The following is an 18,750-nucleotide window of genomic DNA, read 5'->3' on the forward strand; positions in this document are numbered from 1 at the left end:
GCAGAAAGAAGCTATATATATGGATTCTGTTTCCGGCATAACTCTCTTTTTTGTAAACAGGAAAGAGGTGTCCTGCGTTCCAAAGAGTTGGAATGCATGACCATTTCCAGTTTTCGGTATTTTCCGTGACACAAGCTATTAAGCTTTTAATTGCATTTATATGTATTATTCATAATATTTAAATTGGTTAATAGAAAGTTTTCAGAATGTACCAATTATGCAGAGAATCATGTATTTTTTTTTTTTTAAAGTGAGGTCCTCCCACACAGGAAGAAGAAATTGGGAGGAGGTCCTCATTATGGTTTAAATATGGATACCAGCAGGTTACCTCCATACACCCTGAGGAAGACTTACAGGTCGAAATGTGTTGGTTGTTCGGAGGTACCTGGAATCCCTATTTGTAACCTAGCACTGGGACTACTTTCTGGAGACTTTAATAGGAGGTCTACCCGGGTTATAACATCTGACCCCACATATGCTTCTTATATAGCCTTTTGTGAAAGGCCAGATATGGTAACAGGCTTTGTTTTTTACGTGTTTGTGTGCTGTTAACGTGAATAAATTTACTTACTTATTACGCAATGTGTTTTTCCTCTATAGGTTTATATTTCTGAGGAAAATTGGAGGATTAAAAAGGAATCAAGTTTAAAGTGTGACCCCCAATCTACGCTATATTCCTTGGCCTTGGAAAAGGCCTTGATATGGTTGTGAATTTGGACTGAGGACCACAAAGAAGGACTTTGAATCAAATGATCTCACTATTTACTGCTGCACTATATAAGAAACTGTTAATAGATAAAATAAATAAATATATCTATCCCAATAGGAAGTGCGGATTCCTACTACTTTTAGCTGTTCACAGTAATCAGGTCTGATGAGTCACAATCACTGGGTCACACAGTAATCAGGTCTGATGTAAATAAACGATAATAATAATAATAATAATAATAATAATAATAATAATAAAAATAATAATAATAAAATAATGGTACTTGTTTCCTAGCAGGGCGCCCATCGGGGTGCCATCGCATACCTTAACTTAAGGTATGCGATGGGACCCGACCGCCCCAATTTCGGGCTTTTTTACAGCTTTCCCTACAATGTAAAAATCGGGTCCATCGCATGCCATTATAATGGCATGCGATGCGACCAATGCGATGGACCCGATTTTACATAGGAACCAGTGTTAAATGGCCCCCCATATCTGATTTTTGATTGTATAGCCACCTAGATGGGTAATTTGTATGTCAAATGCCCCCCCACGATGAACGCCAACCCGAAGCATGGCGAGCGCAGCGAGCCCACGAGGGGCGGCGGTACGCGTTCTCTGACCTTTTCATACCCCTATTATCCACGTCGACATGGAGTTGATATTATATAGTGCGGCGAACGCAGCGAGCCCGAAGCGTGGCGAGCGCACACGTAATACGTCTGAAGTATTCGGGCTCGCCACTCTATATAAAATTAACTCAACGTGGATAGTGGGGGTATGAAAAGGTCAGAGGATGCGTACCGCCGCCGCTCGTCACTGAGGCCAATGTAAAATCGGGTCTCAGGGACCATTTAACATTGGTTCCAATGTAAAAAATCAGGTCGGTCGGGTCGATCGCATCGCATGTGATTTGGTTGCATGCCATGAGATTGACCCGATTTTTGCGACCCGATTCCATACAATTAATATCGGTGGCGCCGTGATAGGAAACAAGTACCAAAATAATAATAACAATAATAGAGTCACAGTCACCGGGTCACACAGTAATCAGAAAGAAAAGGACACGCACTAGGCGAGTCGAGCAGCGCTTGTATTAATAGACAATACCAATTGGTTGGAAAAATATAACAAATTTTACTGTATTAAATACATGCATAATTACAATATTACATAAAATATAAATAAAAAAACACAATAATGTAACAGGTAGGGTGGGGAATAAAAAGTAAATTGGAATGAATGAAAATGAATATAATAACCAAGCCTCAATGGATACGTCTAGATATATATTGTGATCACTTTTTGGGGGACGGGTAAGTGCACGTTACCAATTGATGTATTAGGGTGTCCTCACGATGTCTGCGGCTGAGTGGAATTGCCACTGGAGGAACAATTGCTCGCTTGATGATGTTCAGTCCTCTGATTTAGGTTGAGAGAATGATGTTTTTAGCGCAAATCACCTGGAGGAATCTCTGAAGCGATATACCCAGTGGATATTACAGCAATGATGTGGAGTGTGGCTTCCGTGCCCAGTGATGGTACTCCCTGGTGTGGATGTTGTTCACCTGGGGTGCTGAGCATGGTGTCCAAAGTTTGGATGAATGATGAAAGGGTGTCCGCAAAAAGGAGGGGGTTCACAGCAATATCCAGAGGCTGGGAGGATCAACTAACGTGTTGCTCAGCACCCCAGGTGAACAACATCCACACCAGGGAGTACCATCACTGGGAAAGGAAGCCACACTCCACATCATTGCTGTAATATCCACCGGGTATATCGCTTCAGAGATTCCTCCAGGTGATTTGAGCTAAAAACATCATTCTCTCACCCTAAATCAGAGGACTGAACATCATCAAGCGAGCAATTGTTCCTCCAGTGGCAATTCCACTCAGCCGCAGACATCGTGAGGACCCCCGGTTACACCACCTAGAAAGGACCCTAATACATCAATTGGTAACCTGCACTTACCCGTCCCCCAAAAAGTGATCACAATATATATCCAGAAGTATCCATTGAGTCTTGGTTATTATATTCATTTTCATTCATTCCAATTTACTTTTTATTCCCCACCCTACCTGTTACATTATTGTGTTTTTTTTATATATATTTTATGTAATATTGTAATTATGCATGTATTTTAATACAGTAAAATTTGTTATATTTTTCCAACCAATTGGTATTGTCTATTAATACAAGCGCTGCTCGACTTGCCTAGTGCGTGTCCTTTTCTTTCTTTTCTTGAGTGGGGAGTGACTACCCCCACATTTGAGCAGCTGTTTCCAATGAGGATTCAGCTCATTACCAAGCGCCTGACTATTCCTAGTGAATATACTTTCTCTCACACAGTAATCAGGTCTGATGAGTCACGGTCACCAGGTTACACAGTAATCAGGTCTGATGTTTCACAGTCACCGGGTCACACAGTAATCAAGGTCGGTACTTATGTAATATCTGGACTCCCGGTTTTCTTATGAGACCGTGTCCCCTCGCGGGGCTCGCTGCGCTCACCACACTATATAAAATCAACTCCATGCATAGTTGGATAGTAGGGGTATGAAAAAATGGGGTGCATTTAACATGGGAGTCCAGATAATACATAAGTACCATCAGGTCTGATGCATCACAGTCACCGGGTCGCAGAGTCACCATTTCTGAGGAGTTACAGTCACTGGGTCACCAGCTCTCACAATCAACAGGTCTGATGAGTCACAGTCACCAGGTCACACAATCATCAGGTGATCTCAGTCACGGGATGACACAGTCATCAGGACTGATGAGTTAGTCACTAGATCGCACAATTACTGGGTGATCTCCCTGTCACCGGGTCATACATTCACCAGGTTTTCTGATGAGTCAGTCATCGTGTCACACAGTCACCAGGTTGCACATTTACCGGGTCCAATGAGTCCCAGACCCCGGGACCCACAGCCACCAGGTAGCACAGTCACTGGGTCTGATTAGTCACAGTCACCGGGTGGCACAGTCTCTGGGTCTGATTAGTCACAGCCATCAGGTCGCACAGTGAACGGGTTACACAGTCAGAGGGTCTAATGAGTCACGATCACGGACACACAGTCCCCGGGTCTGATTAGGCACTGCCACTGGGTCTCACAGTCACCGTTTCCACAGTCATAGGCCCTGTTGAGTCACAGTCTATGAGTCACACAATCATCGGGTCTGATGAGTCACGATCACTGAGTCGCACAGTAGTCAGCTTGTGGATTTTAATAAGCTTTTGTAGAACCATATATGCAGATACACAATAATAATTGGTTGCTGCTTTCATTTTGCAAAAAAAGTTTTTTTTGCAGTGACAATTCGACAAATTTGATGAATAATACTGTGGTTTTCTCTCTCTTTTTGCATGTTGGATGAGAAGCATAATTTGGCCATTTAATTCTAAACAGAAAAATATTTAAGCCAGACCTGATTCAACATCTGTTAAGTACAGCTTGGAATCAAAGCCACCACTCAGAATTCTCTGGCCACAGACAGACCACTGTGCGTCACGTACTGCTGATTGATGGCACAAGAATGTGCGCAAACATTTCCCAGAATCCACAGCATCCCAAACCTGAAAAATAGGAAATATGGATTCAGTACGGAGAAGCAGTAACAATATAATTTACATGTCTTTGTTATCATACACTGGGTTTAAAAGTGAGTGAGGAACAGCCAAACTCTGAGCACAGAAATAAGACACAAGAGGGGGGGGGGGGGGGGGATTAAAAGGAGGAGAGATTCAGAAGAAATTGGCAATCATTTACACTTCAAAGTCAAACGATTGCCGCTTTAAAAAAAAAATGGAGATTTCATACCAAATCTCTCACTTTCTGAATCTCTCATCCTATTAAATTACACCCAAGGTAGTTATATTGCATCAGCAAGGTCTTTCCTAGGCAAAATTTTAAAAGCAGACAGGTTTCAAGATGTGCTGTTCACGCTCTTTTTAAGAGGAACAAAGAAATGGGCAACATTGAGATCCATAGACTCAGGAGTCGCCAAGGGAACTCAGATGAAAGACATCATGATTACTTCCCTTCTAAATCAGAAGATTTCCTGCAGTGCCATCAGCCCAGAACTGGCAGAAACAAGTTTGACCCAGGGACAACCATCTGTTTGAAAAAGTCTGTCTAGAAGTGATCTTCATGGAAGAGTTGCTTCCAAAAAGTCATTTAATCAACATGGACACAAAGCCAATTGTTTCAACTATGCAGGAAATCATAGGAACTGGGGTACATAACAATGGCAGCAGGTGCTCTGGGCTGATGACTCAATGAAATTCCTAGTATACGCAAGTATACTGTACCTGGACAATAAAGTGGATTCTGATGTGAGACATTTGGTTGTACAGAAAGCAGACTGTTCCAAGAAGGACAAGAGAACGCTTAATTACAGGAATTTGGTACTCACCAATAATTCCATTTCTCTTTCATCCATCCTGGTGACATAGCTTAACCATTGGATGTAGTCAGGTCCAGAGGAGCTAAGGCACCTATGCTATGACACTGCATCCCAGAAGACCCCAGTTTTGTGTATGTGCCCACAGGAGTGGTGCAGATGCTATGGGGCTGCGTAATGCAGCCACATTAGCGTTAGTTAGATTTTTATTTTATTAATTTCTCTTAGCTAGCTGCAGGCTTCAGTGTGATGTTTCCTTAGGAAAATTCTTTACACTGTTATTTAGTTCTACAGGAGCTGAAAGAAGCGCTTCCCTGTCAGAGGGCAGTATTCAATGAGAAAAATTCGCCCTGTTTTATGGCGAATTTGTGCTTTTTTCGCCTTGGACGGAGCATTTTGCTCTCCAAAAGCGAGCAACCCTATTCAATGTGAAATATTCGCCGTCTTTCTAAGTGATTTTCGCCGTCTCTCTCCGTGTTTTTTACACAGAGCAGCCAGCTGGGGGCCGGAGCTCTCGAGCCGCTCATTAGATATTCATATATTCACTGCATCCGATCATTACATATGCACGATCGGGTGCAGTGAATACTGGGTCCCCCGCTGGCTATAGGGGGGGCAGCTTGTGCTGCCTGGGTCCCTGGAAGTCCACCTCCCCTCCACATATGTTCTGGGGCAGCCAGGGAGACTTTAATCTCCCTGGCTGCCACCGTCCCACGGCTCTCTGCCAGCTCCCTGCCGCGGACGCTCGTCCGCTGCAGGGGTTAAGACTCGCCGCGAGTGGCGGCGAATCTTAACTACATTGAATAGAGGGAGCAGGAGTGGCAGCGAGCCCTCCGGAACAGGGCGGGTGCATGGCAAGAGAAAAAAATCTCTCGCCATGCACAGCGATTTTTTTAAATTGAATACTGCCCATAGTCCTGTGAGTTGGTAAGAAAGCACTGCTTTCATCCAGCTCAGTGCTCTGACCTCCCTGTTTTTTGAACATGGAAAGGTCTCCTGGGCCCTGGGGGGACACTTCACCAGCTCCCTGCTAGAGCAGCTGAAGGGGGAGGACGCCAAAATGCACACTCTCCCGACTGAAGCAGGGACTTTCTCTTCCTGGCTGTGGTCTGGCGCTCTTTTTCACCATACACTTGGAGCTGAAAGGAGTTTGTCTCGTTACAGTCTTCAGCGGAGATTCCTGTGCAGCGGTGCCATTCCTTGTGACCATTGAGGGTCAGCGACAACAGCAGCTGACAGATAAGTACCACTGGTTCATTACGATGTATAGCGCCTGACAATTGCACTGTGTTAATACTGTATATAACAATGACAGAAATGCTGCTGTTGCTGAGGAGGGGCATCTGCCATGTTAATTTGCTGCAGGTTTTGCAGAGCTAAAGTAACCAGTGAACAGTTGGACCAGGAGGATTTATGCCCTGCCTGCAAAGCTGTTCACAGTGGTGATCAAGTGCAGAGTAGCCTGAGCGGCAGCCCTGGGCAGATCTGTGGCTTACCTAGTACAGGCTTTAAACAAACAGAGGGATGATCTTAGCAGCTGCCCTAGGCTTTTTCCCTTTTCTCAGCCTACTCTGAGCTCCCCTCCACTCACACAAGGGGACCCTGCCTTTCTGCAGGTAATACAGCACACTATAATACACAGTGCATAAGATGAGTTTGTTTATGGAGCAGTTTCTGAGGGTCCCTGTCACCCAAACTACCAGGCGCCCCTTGCTGCCTCATCCTCTTCTAGGTACAGATTCAGAGGAGGAGGAGGAGGGCGGATTTACTGAGGGTAATCCCTGGGGGCATAAGGAGGATATTGATACCTCTATCCCAGGAGTGGAGTATTTAATTATGGCTGTTCGCCAGGCTTTAAACATTGCTGATGTGGACCTGGTTCAGCCAGAAGGTGTTTTCAAAAGGCAGCTACTGTAAAGTCTGGATTGACATTTCCTACAGACCAGAGTTTGTCTGACCTTATAGTCAGTGTGGAAAACGCAGAATAAAAGGGTTGTTATGCCCAGAAAGTTTGATAATTTGTACCCCATGCCTGAGGACCAAATTAAGTTATGGGAAAAAGTTCCCATAGTTAAAGCACCTGTGGCTAGTCTGTCCAAAGCTACAACCCTCCCTATACAAGGGGAAGCAGCATTTAAGGACCCTGTAGATAAAAAGATAGAGGGCTGCCTTAACCCCTTCCTGACACAGCATGTTTTTGCCTTCCTGACAGAGCCCTTTTTTTCAAATCTGACATGTATCACTTAAGTGGGGATAACTTTTTTTTGCTTTTACTTATCCCAGTGATTTTGAGATTGTTTTTTCGTGACACATTGTACTTCAAGTTAGTGGTAAATTTTCGTCGATACAGTCTGTGTTTTTTTGTGAAAAATACCAAAATGTCGGAAAAAAATGGAAAATTTAGCAATTTGCAAAATGTTAAATTTTCTGCTTGTGAGACAAATAATCATACCACTCATAATAGTTAATAACTAACATAGACCATATGTCTACTTTATGTTTCCATCATTATTTCAACTTCCTTTTAATTTTTTTGGACACTAGGAGGCTTACAATATGAATAGCAAATTTTCAAGAAAATTTCAAACACTGATTTTTTTTAGGGACCAGTTCAGTTCTGATGTGACTTTGAGGGACTTGTATGTGAGACACCCCCATAAATGATGACAGTATTCAAAACAGCATTTTGGAAGTTTGTTAACCCTTTAGGTGTTTCACAGGAATTAAAACAAAGTGTAGGTGAAATTTGAAAATTTCATTTTTTTTGCAGATTTTCAATTTTAATACATTTTTCTAAGGAACACAGTACATTTTACTAGAGAAATGTGACTAAAAATTGATTCCCCCAATTCTTTTGTTTTCATAAATATCCTATATGTGGCCCTAGTGTGCACGTTGACCAAACCACAGGCTTCATAATAGAAGGAGCACCTACTTGATTTTGGAGCCTCCTTTTTATGAGATTATTTTTTAGGCACCATGTAGGTTTCTAGGCACCATAAGATGCTAAAAGTTAGGAACCCCCCCACAAGTGACCCCATTTTGCAAACTACACCCCTCAGGGAATTCATCTAGGGGTATAGTGTACATTTCAAACCCCCAGGGGTTTCACCAATTGTGGTACAACTGGGCAGTGAAAATGAAAAATTACATTTTTTTACACAACAATGCAGTTCTGGCTCCAAATTTGTCATTTTCACAAGGAATGAAGGAGACAAAGCACCCCAAAATCTGTGCCCCAATTTCTCCCGAGTACGGCAATGCCTCACATGTGACCAAAAAATACCAGTTGGGTGCATGGCAGGACTCAGAAGGGAAGGAGTGATTTTTGGATTTTGCAGCTCAGATTCTGGTGGAATGTTGGTGGGTGCTATGTCGCATTAGCAAGACCCCCGAAGCACCAATACAGTGGAACCCCCCCACAAGTGACCCCATTTTGCAAACTACACCCCTCAGGGAATTCATCTAGGGGTATAGTGTACATTTCAAACCCCCAGGGGTTTCACCAATTTTGATACAACTGGGCTGTGCAACTGAAAAATTACATTTTTTACACAAAAATGCAGTTCTGGCTCAAAATTTTTCATTTTCACAAGGAATGAAGGAGACAAAGCACCCCAAAATCTGTGCCCCAATTTCTCCCGAGTATGACAATTCCTCACATGTGATCAAAAAATACCAGTTGGGTGCATGGCAGGACTCAGAAGGGAAGGAGTGATTTTTGGATTTTGCAGCTCAGATTCTGGTGGAATGTTGGTGGGTGCTATGTCGCATTAGCAAGACCCCCGAAGCACCAATACAGTGGAACCCCCCCACAAGTGACCCCATTTTGCAAACTACACCCCTCAGGGAATTCATCTAGGGGTATAGTGTACATTTCAAACCCCCAGGGGTTTCACCAATTTTGATACAACTGGGCAGTGAAAATGAAAAATTACATTTTTTTACACAAAAATGCAGTTCTGGCTCCAAATTTGTCATTTTCACAAGGAATGAAGGAGACAAAGCACCCCAAAATCTGTGCCCCAATTTCTCCCGAGTACGACAATGCCTCACATGTGACCAAAAAATACCAGTTGGGTGCATGGCAGGACTCAGAAGGGAAGGAGTGATTTTTGGATTTTGCAGCTCAGATTCTGGTGGAATTTTGGTGGGTGCTATGTCGCATTAGCAAGACCCCCAAAGCACCAATACAGTGGAAGCCCCCCACAAGTGACCCCATTTTGCAAACTACACCCCTCAGGGAATTCATCTAGGGGTATAGTGTACATTTCAAACCCCCAGGGGTTTCACCAATTTTGATACAACTGGGCTGTGCAAATGAAAAATTACATTTTTTTTACACAAAAATGCAGTTCTGGCTCAAAATTTTTCATTTTCATAAGGTATGAAGGAGAAAAAGCACCCCAAAATCTGTGCCCCAATTTCTCCCGAGTATGGCAATGCCTCATATGTGACCAAAAAATACCAGTTGGGTGCATGGCAGGACTCAGAAGGGAAGGAGTGATTTTTGGTGGTGGAATGAATGGTGGGTGCTATGTCGCATTAGCAAGACCCCTGAAGCACCCATACAGTGGAACCCCCCCACATGTGACCCCATTTTGCAAACTACACCCTTCAGGGAATTCATCTAGGGGTATAGTGTACATTTCAAACCCCCAGGGGTTTCACCAATTTTGATACAACTGGGCAGTGAAAATGAAAAATTACATTTTTTTACACAAAAATGCAGTTCTGGCTCAAAATTTTTCATTTTCATAAGGTATGAAGGAGAAAAAGCACCCCAAAATCTGTGCCCCAATTTCTCCCGAGTACGGCAATGCTTCATGTGTGACCAAAAAATGTCAGGACTCAGAAGGGAAGGAGTGATATTTGGATTTTGCAGCTCAGATTCTGGTGGAATTTTGGTGGGTGCTATGTCGCATTAGCAAGACCCCCGAAGCACCAATACAGTGGAACCCCCCCACAAGTGACCCCATTTTGCAAACTACACCCCTCAGGGAATTCATCTAGGGGTATAGTGTACATTTCAAACCCCCAGGGGTTTCACCAATTTTGATACAACTGGGCAGTGAAAATGAAAAATTACATTTTTATACACAAAAATGCAGTTCTGGCTCAAAATTTTTCATTTTCGTAAGGTATGAAGGAGAAAAAGCACCCCAAAATCTGTGCCCCAATTTCTCCCGAGTACGGCAATGCCTCACATGTGACCAAAAAATACCAGTTGGGTGCATGGCAGGACTCAGAAGGGAAGGAGTGATTTTTGGATTTTGCAGCTCAGATTCTGGTGGAATTTTGGTGGGTGCTATGTCGCATTAGCAAGACCCCCAAAGCACCAATACAGTGGAACCCCCCCACAAGTGACCCCATTTTGCAAACTACACCCCTCAGGGAATTCATCTAGGGGTATAGTGTACATTTCAAATCCCCAGGGGTTTCACCAATTTTGATACAACTGGGCTGTGCAAATGAAAAATTAAATTTTTTTTACACAAAAATGCAGTTCTGGCTCAAAATTTTTCATTTTCATAAGGTATGAAGGAGAAAAAGCACCCCAAAATCTGTGCCCCAATTTCTCCCGAGTATGGCAATGCCTCATATGTGACCAAAAAATACCAGTTGGGTGCATGGCAGGACTCAGAAGGGAAGGAGTGATATTTGGTGGTGGAATGAATGGTGGGGGAGGGGGGCTGGCGCTGCGGCTGGTGGGGGGTGGGAGGGGTGCTGGCGCTTCGGCTGCCGGGTGGGTGGGAGGGGGGGCTGCCGGGTGGGAGGGGGGGGGCTGGCGATCGGTGGTGATCGGTGCTGTACTTAACAGCACCGATCACCACCGATCACTGTGTTACCGAGCGGCTTAGGGACAGCAGACATCTCCAAACTGTCACCGCGTCTATAGACGCGGTGACAGTTCAAAGCCATGACGTATGTATACGTCAACGGTCGGGAAGTACCTCCCGACCATGACGTATATATACGTCATATGTCTGGAATATCTATCTGTCTATATAATTTTAAACATTTTAAATTTATGCTTATGAATATTGCAGAGCCTATCAACCAATATACAAGGTCAATCTAAAGGCCATTTCAACCACCTAATAAATAGTTGATACATCCCCGATGCCTATAATATAGCGTGAATAATTATATTATAGGTATTGAACCTCCTACATTGTCGTGTAAATCCAATGAACTGCTTATCCATTCCCAATAGTATGTTACATAGTTACATAGTAGGTAAGGCTGAAAAAAGACTTGCGTCCATTTAGTTCAACCTGGTGTAGATATCCATTGCTGATTTGGTAGGTTCTGATATTTTACCGACGGATTATATTTCTTATTTGTACCCATGGATGTTTTTCTCCAGTAAATGTTTGTCCAACTTTGCCTTGAACGCATTTAATGAGCCAGCCGTTACCACCTCTCTGGGAAGAGAGTTCCAGAGTTTGACTGTTCTGACCGTAAAGAAATTCTTTCTACTAGCTGAATTAAATCTTTTTTCATCTAATCTATACTCATGCCCTCGTGTCCTAGATTCCTTTCTAGTAGAAAAGAGGGTGTGTGACAGTTCCTTATATTGGCCCTTGATAAACTTGTACATGTCCCCCCTTAAACGTCTCTTTTCCAATGTAAATAGTCCCAAATTGCTTAATCTCTCCCCGTAGCTTAAATTCTCCATTCCCCTTAAAAGCTTTGTTGCTCGCCTTTGGACTTTTTCTAATTCTATGATGTCCTTTTTATAGTGTGGGGCCCAGAACTGCACTCCGTACTCGAGGTGAGGTCTCACCAATGCTTTATACAGTGGCATAATTACCCTTGAGTCCCTAGTTTCCATTCCCCTCTTAATACATGCCAGAATTTTGTTGGCCTTTTTTGTAGCTACATTACAAAGGGCACTACATCCCAGTTTGCTGTCTATTTGGACTCCTAGGTCCTTTTCAAGTATGGGATTACCAAGTTCCTCTCCGCTAAGGTTGTAACGTGCACACTGGTTGTGTCTCCCAAGGTGCATAACCTTACATTTATTTACATTGAACCTCATCTTCCATTTTTTTGCCCACTCATCTAGAATTGCAAGATCATTTTGAAGCATGGTGATGTCTTCTGATGATTTAATGACTTTGCTAAGTTTTGTATCGTCTGCAAAGATGGATACATTGCTGAGTAACCCTATCCCAATATCGTTAATAAAAATGTTGGTACTTATGTAGTATCTGGGCTGCCGATTTCTAAATCGGGTCGAATCGGGCACATCGCATCGCATCGCATGCGACCATCGATGCGATGCGATGCGATGACCCGATTTTTCCATAGGAATCAATGTTAAAATGGACTGAGTCCATTTTAACATGGAATTCAATGGGAAAAAGGGGTCCTTTTCATACCCCTACTATCCAAGTGGGCATGGAGTTGGATATAAACCTGTGGCGAGCGTAGCGAGCCACCGAGCCCGAAGCGTGGCGAGCGTAGCGAGCCCCGCGAGGGGACACAGAATACCGGCCCCTCGCGGGGCTCGCTTCGCTCGCCACGCTTCGGGCTCGGTGGCTCGCTACGCTCGCCACAGGTTTATATCCAACTCCATGCCCACTTGGATAGTAGGGGTATGAAAAGGACCCCTTTTTCCCATTGAATTCCATGTTAAAATGGACTCAGTCCATTTTAACATTGATTCCTATGGAAAAATCGGGTCATCGCATCCGATGGTCGCATGCGATGCGATGCGATGCGATATCGCATCGCATCGCATCTGATTGTATGCCTTAACTTAAGGCATACAATCAAAAAATCGGCAGCCCAGATACTACATAAGTACCAAAATGTTAAACAAAATGGGCCCCAAAACCGAACCCTGGGGCACTCCACTTAGTACCGGTATCGTATCTGATACGGCACCATTCACAACCACTCTTTGTTCTCTATTACATAGCCAATTCCCTACCCATCTGCAGATATTTTCACCCAATCCTAGGTTCTCCATTTTATTAATCAATCTCGTGTGGGACCGTATCAAATGCTTTAGCGAAATCTAGGAAAATCACATCTACAGCATTTCCATTATCAAGGTTTTTGCTAACCTCTTCATAGAACCCTAGTAGATTAGTTTGGCATGAACGATTTTTCACGAACCCATGTTGGTTAGTACTGAGTAGACGGTGATGGTCTAAATATTCCTGGATACCATCTCTTAAAAATCCTTCAAATAGTTTACCCACAATTGATGTTAAACTAACGGGTCTGTAATTAGCAGGATCTTCCCTTTTATCCTTTTTGAATATTGGCACTACCTCTGCTATTCTCCAATCTTTTGGTACTATACCTGACGATAGTGACTTGCTAAAGATATATTGTAGGGGGGTAGCTAGTTCATCCCTTAATTCCATTAATACCCTCGGATGAATCCCATCTGGCCCTGGTGATTTATTTGTTTTGAGTTTGCTTAGCCTCAGTGTTATTTCCTTCGGCGTGAAATCCACAATGAGATCTGGCTTATTTGTCCCGTTTGTGGTAAATGTTCGTTCCACAGTCTGCTCTCCCTTAGTAAATACTGATGAGAAGAACTCATTTAACAGTTTTGCTTTTCCCTTGTCCTCAGTAACACTTTTTCCACTAGTATCAGTTAGTGGGCCTATGTTTTCCTTAATTAAACGTTTACTATTTACGTATTTAAAAAACTTCTTTGGGTTGGTTTTGCTTTCAGTGGCTATGCACTCTTCATATAATATTTTAGCTGCTTTGATTACCCCTTTACAAGTTTTGTTTGATTCTTTGTATTTTGCGAACGCCTCCTCATTCAAGTTATTTTTATAGAATTTAAAGGCTCTGGTTTTATTGTTGATAGCTGACCTTACTTTTTTGTCCAACCATGGTGGCTTTTTTTTGTTGAATTTACCCTTAGTTACTTTAGGAATGAATTCAATAGTTAGTGAATCAAGCACCTTTTTTAGAGTATCCCACATTCCCTCTGCATTTTTTCCCTCCATAACCGTTTCCCATCCAATTCCTGTTAGGGCTTCCCTGAATAATTCAAAGTTCGCTTTTCTGAAGTTTAGTATTTTTGCAGATCCTTTTTGATGTAATTGTCTAAAGTTGATTTCCAGTGAAACCATATTGTGATCACTGTTCCCTAATTCTTCAATTACTTTTGTGTTTGAAACTAAGTCTGGGTTATTTGTTAATCCTAAGTATGGAGACTAATTCTCCAGAACCAATAGTATGGAGACCCTTGCATACCAAATCACCTCCAGAATTAGCGAAAAGAAGAGGGATACCCCCCTATTTATCATACTGGTACCTTATCACTGCAAAGCAACCTATGATTTAAATCGTTAGTTCTCAGGGTTAAACTCAAGGAAAATAGCACACAATACCTCAACTATAAGGTTCAAATTAACACATTAAGGCCAGCAGCCTCATTTAATCCCTTAGGGCATGGGTCTTCAACCTATGGCCCTCCAGATGTTGTGAAACTAAATGTTCCAACATGCATTGCCACATTTTTTCCTATAAGAGCATGCCAAAACTGTCTGGGCATGCTGGGAAATGTAGTTCCACAACATCTGGAGGGCCACAGGTTGAAGACCTGTGACTTAGGGTTTATGGTATCAAGCCTCATAATCCATTGCGCTTCTTTCTGCAGAAGTCGAAGACTCTTATTTCACCTCTTAGGGAGGATGGCAAATGATCAATCATTCTGTACCGTATGGACGAGATGCTATGTTGTGCTGACAAAAAATGTTGTGCTCGATCCCCATGACAACCATCTTAACACATTGAATGGCGTATATATGCCACTTTTTGATGATGTCACTGAGTATCACGCTGCTTCCAGCGGGATGGACTTCCGCAGATGTGAGTGGCATCTGGGGTATTTAAGCTCAGTTTTATATATGTATGTTAAGCCTGATGAAAACACACCGCTGTTGAAACGTTGCTTGTTCACTAAAGATATTCTGCAAAAACACTGGAGTGCTGCAGTCTTTTCTTGTTGTGTAAACGGTGTTGGTGTATTGCGGGCTCCCGCTTGTGTAGTACTGAGAGTCTGGAAGTGCTGGACCATCTGGCAGATGAAAATATGCCAAGCCCTGTTTTGGTGCGTTTGCTAAGATGCCCTCCTCAAAGGAAGAGGATAAATCTGCGGCATGACGGGATGAGGACCCCCCTGTCTGGTTTCAGAGTGTGTGTGTGTGGGGGGGGGGTGTCGACTCCTGCAGTTTTGAACCAGCTGGTTGCAGTCAACTCAATACCCTTGGGTACAGAATGCAATTTACAGGATAAATCTCAGGGGAGACCCTCCGAAAACTTTTCTTCCAACCGCCTTAACTCAAGAAGCTCATATGAGACAGGCCCTTAAGGGGCGGTGGCATCTTTCACTCAAAACGGAGGGAAAGAGGGGTTTCTATTCAATCCAAGCCAAACAGCTCTTTCAGGCCTATTCTAAACTTGAAGTTCCTAAACAAACATTTGTGGATGGATCACTTTAGGATGGAGTCTCTACGGTATGGTTTACAGAGCATGGAGCCGGGAGAATTTCTGGCGTATATACACATTCCTATTTTTCAGGAGCATCAGTCTCTACTACGGTTTGCAGTGGGACGACTGCATCTTCAATTCCATGCCCTTCTCTTTGTGCTGGTGACGGCGCTCAGAGTTTTCAACAAAATGATGGCGGTCATAGCAGCAGCTCTCAGACTGGAGGGAATAGTGATCATTCAATAATTAGACCATCTCCTTTTCAAGGCGGAGTCAGAGGAGTTACTACAAGAACACCTCAGAGTGTGGATACAGTTTTTGCAAGATCACAGATGGATTCTGATCTTCAAGAAGTCTCAGTTGACCCTACCAAAGAAATTAAAGTTTCTGGAGGTGATACTGGACACACATCTACATGTCAAAGGAATACATCATTCGTGATTCTAATCCTCCAAACATCCAGACCATCAATTTGGATGTGCCTGAAACTGTTGGGCAAGATGGTAGCCACATTTGCGACCTTAAAATACATTCACGGATGTTCCAATGGAACATTCTGAGTTGTGGGTCAGGGGATCCCAAGGCCACGAAGAAGGAGAAGGTAGTCTTAAAAAAAAAAGAGTCTCTTCAATGGTGGATGGATTTTGAAAATGTACAAATGAGTCGCTCCTTACAGACCTGGTCCTGGATTGTGGTCACCATCGATGCGAGCCTCTGGGTTTTTGGGGATCAATAGCTCTGCACCTCAGGCTTCAGTGGCTTTGGTCATGGATGGATTCTTCTCTTCCAAACTCAGAGCGATATTGAAGGCGCTTCAACAAGCCGAGGAGGTCTTAAGGGGGTTCCCTGTGAGAATTAAATTGGACAATGCTACAGCGGTAGCTTATGTGAATCATCAGGGCGGCACTCGCAGCCAGATGGCTATGCGGGAGGTGTCTCAGATTTTCAGGTGGGCGAAACTTCATATTCTAGTTCTGGCTGCAATTTTCATTCCAGGGATCCGGAATGTAGAGGCAGACTTCCTCAGCAGGACAGAATTACTAGAGGGTGAGCGGTGTATGCATCCGGAAGTGTTCCAGGAACTGACAAGCTGCAGGGGGCTATCATAGGTGGGATAGCTTGGGTGCTCAAAAAAGTTAATAGAGTAGAAGACCCAGGTAATTCTGGTAGCACTGGATTGGCCCAGGAGGGCTTGATACTCGGACATTATTCGGTATCAATAGCACCACCCTGGCGTCTTCCACTGCAACTGGATAAGACAAGGTCCATTCTTCATTCAGGACCTAGCTTGGATAAATTTGACGGCCTAGCTTTTGAAACCTCCATGTTGAAAAAGGGGATTTTCAGATGTGGTTATTCAGACAATGCTGAAGGCCAGAAAACCGGTCTCTTCAGCAAACTATCATAGGGTTTGGAAAATATGTTAAATGGTGTGAACGGCAGAAGATATATTCTCAGCTGGGTTGATTCTTGAGTATTTAAAAGGTGCAACTTTTAGCCTTGCCAATGTCTTCCAAAAGAGTGGCTTCTTCTTCTGGAGGTGCAGAACGTTTTGCATGGCAGTGTGCGCATTAAGCCTCCTTACCGTCAGCTGGAGGTGCCATGGAACTTATCCCAGGTATTTTTGGTTTGGCAAAAGGCACCTTCCAAACCATTGAGGTCTGCTGATGTAAAATTTCCTTACGTGGAAACTTGTTTTCCTCCTAGCAATTGCATCGGCTAGGAGAGTTTCGGAGTTAGGGGTCTCCCTTTTTGGTGTTTCATTATGACAGGGCCGTTCTGCGAACGGTCTCTAAGTCTCTACCTAAGGTTTTCATGTAAACAAGGAGATTGTACTCCCGATGTTTAGTCCTCCTGAGGAGGCTAGGAATAGGAACAGATTGTCCCAGTTAGATGTGGTTCGTGCTCTGTGCATATACTTGGACAGAGTTGAGCCTTTTCGAAAGACTGATCTGTTACTGGTTCTTTATGATGTGTATAAGAAAGGGTGGCCGGCCTCCAAACAAACTATTGCTAACTGGTTGACGTCGGTTATTGCCTTTGCCAACACAAAGGTTGGTATACCAGTTCCAGCTAGTTTTAATGCCCATACCACGAGGTCAGTTACTTCCTCTTGGGCTGCATGTCATGGGGCTTTGGTGGAGCAGTTGTGCACGGCTGCCACCTGGTCCACTTTTCACATTTTCACTAAATGTTACAGTTTCCATGAGTTTGCATCGGAGAATGCTTCATTTGGGCAAGCAGTTCTACATGCTGTGGACCAGAGCATGCCCTCCTAAAGTACCGGCTCTTGAACATCATGGTTAAGCCGTGTCACCAGGATGGAAGAAAGAGAAAAGGGATTTTGCAAGAAATTACTGTTCAGATACCTTTCTCTGAGTCCATCCTGGTGACACAGCGATCCCTCCCTTTGCGCTCAGTAAGGATTTATACCTGTTCATGTTCTTTTAAGTTTCATGTTATATGGTTTTTGTGGATTGTGCATAATGTGTTCAGGCGCTGTGCTGAGTAATTTCTCCTAGTGGGCTCTTGAAGTTGAACTGAGGTCTTCTGGGACGCAGCAGAGGAGGAGCCTGCCTATTAAAGGCATAGCATAAGTGCCTGGACACGACTACATCCCAGAGTTAAGCGGAGTCACCAGGATGGACACAGAGAAAGTGATCTGAACGGTAAGTTCTTACAAAAATCCCTTTTTCTCTGATACCACATGGGGCAATGCAGCCTTATTACATGGGATAGAGGGGTGATAGAAGGAGTCAGCACTTTAAAATTATTAGTGTGGCTGGCTTCTCCCCCTCCCAGAACTCAGTCTAAGAAAACTGTGCCCGAGAGAAGAGAGGCCAGGGGATCTCCAGAGAAGCAGGGACATACAGTACAGGACCAAGCAAGAAGAAGCATAGAGTTACAACAACCAAGGTATTCAGGACACACCTGAAAGAGCAGCGCTGGGTTTGGAGCAGTGCAGTGGAATCGGAGAAACGGGATGGTCGTTGAGACTAAATTCCTGTTTTCTCCTACATCCACTAGGGGACACTGCAATCTTCATACATCCTGTAACACTGCTTGGCCAAACCGGGACACCGAGGCCACAAATGGTGTGCGAATGAGACCATATGGCTCTCTACACAGCTAAGTCATGCCGTGGGTGCAGCAGCCCATGAAGGCC

General features: G+C 43.7%; 1 protein-coding gene across 2 annotated transcripts in view; it reads right to left on the reverse strand.

The window, feature by feature from the left end:
• Positions 1-18,750, reverse strand: part of WDR25 (WD repeat domain 25) — a 237,772-nt gene that overhangs the window by 106,255 nt on the left and 112,767 nt on the right. For both annotated transcript variants that reach the window (XM_083166968.1, XM_083166967.1), the window contains exon 3: positions 4,137-4,284. In XM_083166968.1, coding sequence (XP_083023094.1) covers positions 4,137-4,284 — 148 coding nt within the window. The remainder of the gene's footprint in view (positions 1-4,136; positions 4,285-18,750) is intronic.

The sequence above is a fragment of the Crinia signifera genome, chromosome 12 (assembly GCF_055691185.1).
Source record: "Crinia signifera chromosome 12, ASM5569118v1, whole genome shotgun sequence".
Taxonomy (NCBI): Eukaryota; Metazoa; Chordata; class Amphibia; order Anura; family Myobatrachidae; genus Crinia; species Crinia signifera.